The sequence below is a fragment of the Triticum dicoccoides genome, chromosome 4B, assembly GCF_002162155.2.
Source record: "Triticum dicoccoides isolate Atlit2015 ecotype Zavitan chromosome 4B, WEW_v2.0, whole genome shotgun sequence".
Lineage (NCBI taxonomy): Eukaryota > Viridiplantae > Streptophyta > Magnoliopsida > Poales > Poaceae > Triticum > Triticum dicoccoides.
The window spans coordinates 131,187,551-131,192,818 of record NC_041387.1 but is presented as its reverse complement, the minus strand read 5'-3'; the positions used below and the strand labels follow the sequence as shown (position 1 = coordinate 131,192,818).

Genomic DNA, 5,268 nt, shown 5'->3' with positions numbered 1-5,268 from the left:
CTGCTGATTTTCACAAAAAGAATGCTAGACCTTCAACACGTCAGATTAACAACGGGTCTACCACAACACAACGCTGAGCAATCATTTCTCTACATACAAACTGGATTCCATCCATGCAGAAAACACTGGCCTGAGTTACTGTCACTCAAGACTTCAATGCAGAAGCAGACAGGAAAGTTTGTTTGGACCAGATGAACTGAAATGGCTACACAGCTAGTCCGCAACAACATGCTCTGGAAGCTCATCGGACCTTATTACCATCCGCCATGTCAGACCATAGATCTGTAGCCAAAGGGGCTAAAACTGGGCAGCCCATCTCACTCAACAGCAACTCTCATGTCAGCAATAAAACGTAATTTTCTGGCATTTTTTTTCTAACTAAACTATAAATGCAAACAGAGATCCTAGACATACAGAACTTCAAATATAAGCACAATAACAGATTAGAGCCTGTTTCAAGCGCAAGTACATTAAAGTATGATATGAAGCCCCCCCTAAGAATCCATACATGATTGAGGTTCTCACTTGGGGGAAATTAGCAACCAGGGATAATCATTCTTGCCAAGCATTTCCCACATGCACATTCGGTATATTCAATGTCCACCCATCTTGAACCTATGATATGATAGGTGAAGAAGTCACATACTATCAATTAAGCATCATTTCAGACTCTTCCTGGTGACGGATTCTATGGGCACGCAGGTAAACTGAAGTTACCCAGCTATTACTCATGAATCAGTGTCTGGCCAGCGTCTTATAAGATCAGCTAACTTCTCGTACCTATTGAAGATGGCCCATTAGATCAACATCTGTAGTTACAGCCGTGAACAATCCTGATAAGTGATAAGAGCCAACAGTTAACTATGATATATGCCTTAGCAGTACACAATAAAGGATGTGCAATCGAGTACAAATACTAGATGACAAGATCATACTTCGATTATACTACAAGGCAGTCTGAACTAACAATCTTATTTTTAACATACAGTCTAGGGTTTACAGTAGTGTAACAACATTCAGAAGACAAAATGAACTAAAGTTCTGATGTATTCTATATATATGTACTCCCTCCCTCCGGTCCTTTTTAGTCTGCATATAAGTTTTGTCCGAAGTCAAAGTATCTCTACTTTGACCAAACTTATAGAAAAAACTATCAACATTCATGATGCCAAATCAATATTGTTAGATTCATATGAAATGTAGTGTCATACTCCCTCCGTTCCTTAACGTAAGGTGTATTAATTTTTCAGAAAGTCAAACATTGTCTATGTTTGACCAACTTTATAGCAAAATCTATAAGGATTTACAATATTGAACATGTAAAATATCAAAATATATTTCATGGTGAAGCTAGTAACAATGATTTGGTATTCAAGACACTGATATTTTTGTCTAAAAACTTGGTCAAACTTAGAGAAGTTTGACTTTTTGAAAAAATAATACACCTTATATTTGGGAACGGAGGGAGTAGTATATATTTTTGATATTGTAGATTTTGATATTTTTTAATATACTAGTAAGTAGCACATGCTTTGCATGCTTAGAATCAGCCTCATCTCAAATTTAAATTTTAGCAAATTTCAAAACTTTATTGTTGATTATCACAATGTTGCAAAATTATATAATCTCCCATATGACAAGCAATAAAGCAATCCGATAACTCGTCCATTTACTCTAACTTAATGATACATGTTGTTTGTGGAAACGACATAAAAGTTGGTTACATGATGTAATATCCATGAATTACTATGATGTAACTGGAATTATTCTCAGACTATAATTTATATTTTAAAATGTCAATTTTGAATTAAAAGAACGATTCATAAACAGGTATGCATAAACTGATTCTGGACATATCAATTTTCAAAATTGTCTGTTCCACTATATTTCTCTACACAATCCACAATGGACCGTCTAGCTAAGTCCTCCATATATAAACTCGGATATATTAGAAACATATATTATTGCACGAATCGGTTTTCCGTATGAAATTTTCTTGCCATACAGTAAAGTTTTTGTTTTCTTATTTTCACATCCGTTCAATATTTTTCCCTAAATCATAACAAAAAACAATATTTTTCTCAAAAAAAAAATTATCTCCTTATTTTATACATAGAAAAGCTCCCTATAATCACGCCATGAAATCTTCCAACCACCTTTGTCTGTTGGCTACTTCTCACGCCATTCCCTGGATCCATATCTTGCACTACAGATCGCCTCCATTCCTCCATTAAAAACACTCAAAAGACCTAACCTCCCTGCCAACGCTATTATCACGCGCGCTGCCGGCCCTCACGGTCTGGATGTGCGTGTGCCATGAGACGTACGGTTGGCCCGGCCAGCTATGCACACGGATGGACTACTGAGCAACAGTAAGCAGGTGAACTTTTCCTGCATGGCCGCATGGGTCTGTCGATGGTTCTGGAATACAACAGTATGTTCGCTGGTACTGTAGCGTGTAGTGTAGATGCGAATCCCAACATTTTTAACCATTGGATGGACTTTATCAACGGCTAAGGTGGATTCCTGGCCATCAAGTTTAAAAGTTTGCAACTGGTACACTATATAGTAAGTATAGATAAATTTGGTCAGACATTACAAAGCTTGACTTCACACAAATCTAATATGCGGAGTAAAAAGGACCGGAGGGAGTATATGATTATGTAGTCATTAAACACACTATGACAAAGCTGACGATAAGCAAGTATGGTACCAACATATTCAAAGTAGAAAAAAGTACTAGCACACGGACAAAAATAAGGAAATGCGCCGTGCCCCTCTAGGCAGCTGGAGTACAATAATAAGATGCTAATGGCAACATGCAGAAGAAGAACAATGTGAATAGAGTATCTTTCAAGCAAACGGAAAAAAATCCGAAACAAAAGAAATGTGTCTACTATTACAATATAGCGCCCCAACTATAATTGATGGGGTTCTATAATAGAAGTAAACATATATATTAAAGAATGTAGTCTAGTGGCCATGCAATCATTTCCAGGAAGATGCAGAAATGCAAACATTTGGAATCTTTTTTGTAGATCTGCAACATTATGACACCAACTCACAGCTAAAACTATACAGTATATAAGGCCCTTGTGGACAACTACCATGATCTCACAGGTCATCATAGTGTGAAGACAAATGATCTGGCAATATTTAAAACTTATTACATGTGAAATTAGCCACACAGAAAAACTCCAAGAAAATTTTAATATACAGACCACCAAGGTACAAATTTGAACATATTCCCCATATACCAATAATGGTTACAGAGGTCAACTTTGTAGCCAGATTATACTCATTTCCTTCTATGACTACAAAATTTTAAGTGAAGCTCATGCAACTATGGCATAAGGCCAAATCTTTCTTCAGTACCAATTTTAGCGCCACAAGAAATCCACTTGTATTTTGCAATGTACACAAGAACTTAACACATTCATCTCCACAAGCATATGGCTAGAGTGAGAGCTGTCAATAAATAAGTCAGATCCAAGACTCCTCCCATTGTTTTCCAGATTTCGGATGATGTGGTGTGTGTTAATACAAGAGCCGAATTGAGGATGCAACCCTCAAACAGATCATTTGATTCATTTCAATTCAGTCTACCACTATGGGGCACTCCAAACATCAGTCCATGAAGCTACATGCCAGTGTACAGGTTTACATATGAAAATATAAAGATCACAGCAAGTACTAAGCTCAATCACAGGTATAGTACGGACAATTCACACTTCTCGCCTAAGATTCATCTTCATGTAGTTCTATCTCTGGTTTGCAGCAGTCAAAAGTTCACTGCTACTGCTATACCCAATCCCATATGCGGAATTTCAACAAAAAAACACTTGCAAACTTTACTTTGGTAAATTTAGGTCTCAAACAACTAGAAGCCATCCTCTTTTTTTTTTTGAATGCATGTACAACTTCTAGGACCTAAACTATAGCTAGAGCTAAAATCTAACATGAGACTAAAATGACTGAGAAACTTAGATCCAGATGGGTATTTTAGAGACAAGAAAACCAAATGGAGTGGATGTTGGTACACAAACAAAATGATGACTGAGCCAGACCCCCAGCTCACACGCATTACCTGGTAGGGATGGATTGCATTATTTTTAAAAATAGACAATCTCCCTCTCTTGAAACATCAAAGGATGAGAGTGGATTATTAACTGATTACTGAACGTCTTCTTTGTTTTGCCTATATATCCTCACAAATTTTTACTAAAGAGGAAAGTAATAATATAATACAATTATCATTTTGCACTTTGCCAGATTTCCTATTGCCTAACTTTGGATATTATTAGTAGCTGAAGGTTACGCGCGACTCCAACATCTGTTGGACTCTTACTATTTTTTGGATGTTCTATTAAAAGTGTGTTCTCTGACTCCCGTTGACAATTCACTTCAACACTATAGTAAGACTTGAACACAGCCACACTCCTTCAAGTTGACCATTTGACCCATCTCTCCATCTGGCAATCAAAATCAAGGCTGCAAACGACCAAATTTTCAAACTCGCAAATCACCACATCAGGAAAGAATATAGGGACATAGGTACAGATACATTGCCACTCTTACAGTCCGTACAGAAATTTTACCACATGGAACTCTGGATGTCAATTGAAGGCATAACCACAAAAGGTGCTGGAATCATGTGAGCTAACCTTCACAAGACGACTTGGCAGCGGCGTGCCGGGCCATCAAATTTTGCGTCGGTGGCGTTCTTCCCACGGAATGTGACAGGCACTCCATCGCACAACACCCTCATGGCCCTCCGGCGGGTGCGCCAGCCCCCTCTATCGAACACGGCAATGGCCGCGAGCCTCACCTGGACCTCCATGGTGCCCCCGTTCCCGCTCTTGAGCGCGGCGGCCTCGTCGGGCCCGACATAGGTCCCGTCGACGTCGAGGCGGAAGGCGAGCGTGGTGGTGTTCCGGGGCCCCTGCGCGAAGGGCGCGAGGGAGGTAACGGCGATGGGGGAGGAGGGGGCGAGGTCAACGTAAGCGACGAGGGATGAGTAGGAGATGGTGAGCTTGGAGTTGGGGTTGTCGGCGAGGAGCGAGGCGTCGAAGGCGGCGGAGAGGGAGGAGTTGGCCGGGGAGTAGGCGACGCGGGAGAGCGTGAGAGCGGAGAGGGAGAAGGCGGGCGCGCGGGGGCGGAGGAGGAGCCAGACGATGAAGGTGCCGGCGCCGAGGAGGAGGAAGGCGGCGACGACGAGCGCGAGGAGGCGGCGCAGGCAGGTGGGCGGCGGCGGAGGGGCCGCCTGGT

The 5,268-nt window shown here is 40.8% G+C and overlaps 1 protein-coding gene across 1 annotated transcript in view; it reads right to left on the bottom strand.

Moving 5' to 3' along the window:
• Window positions 1-348: 348 nt before the first annotated feature.
• LOC119295442 (NDR1/HIN1-like protein 10) overlaps window positions 349-5,268 on the bottom strand; it is a 5,797-nt gene continuing 877 nt past the window's right edge. Inside the window, exons 2-3 of the mRNA XM_037573862.1 lie at window positions 4,665-5,263; window positions 349-833 (exon numbers count right to left, since the gene is read on the bottom strand). Coding sequence (XP_037429759.1) covers window positions 4,667-5,263 — 597 coding nt within the window. The 3' untranslated portion in view covers window positions 349-833; window positions 4,665-4,666. The remainder of the gene's footprint in view (window positions 834-4,664; window positions 5,264-5,268) is intronic.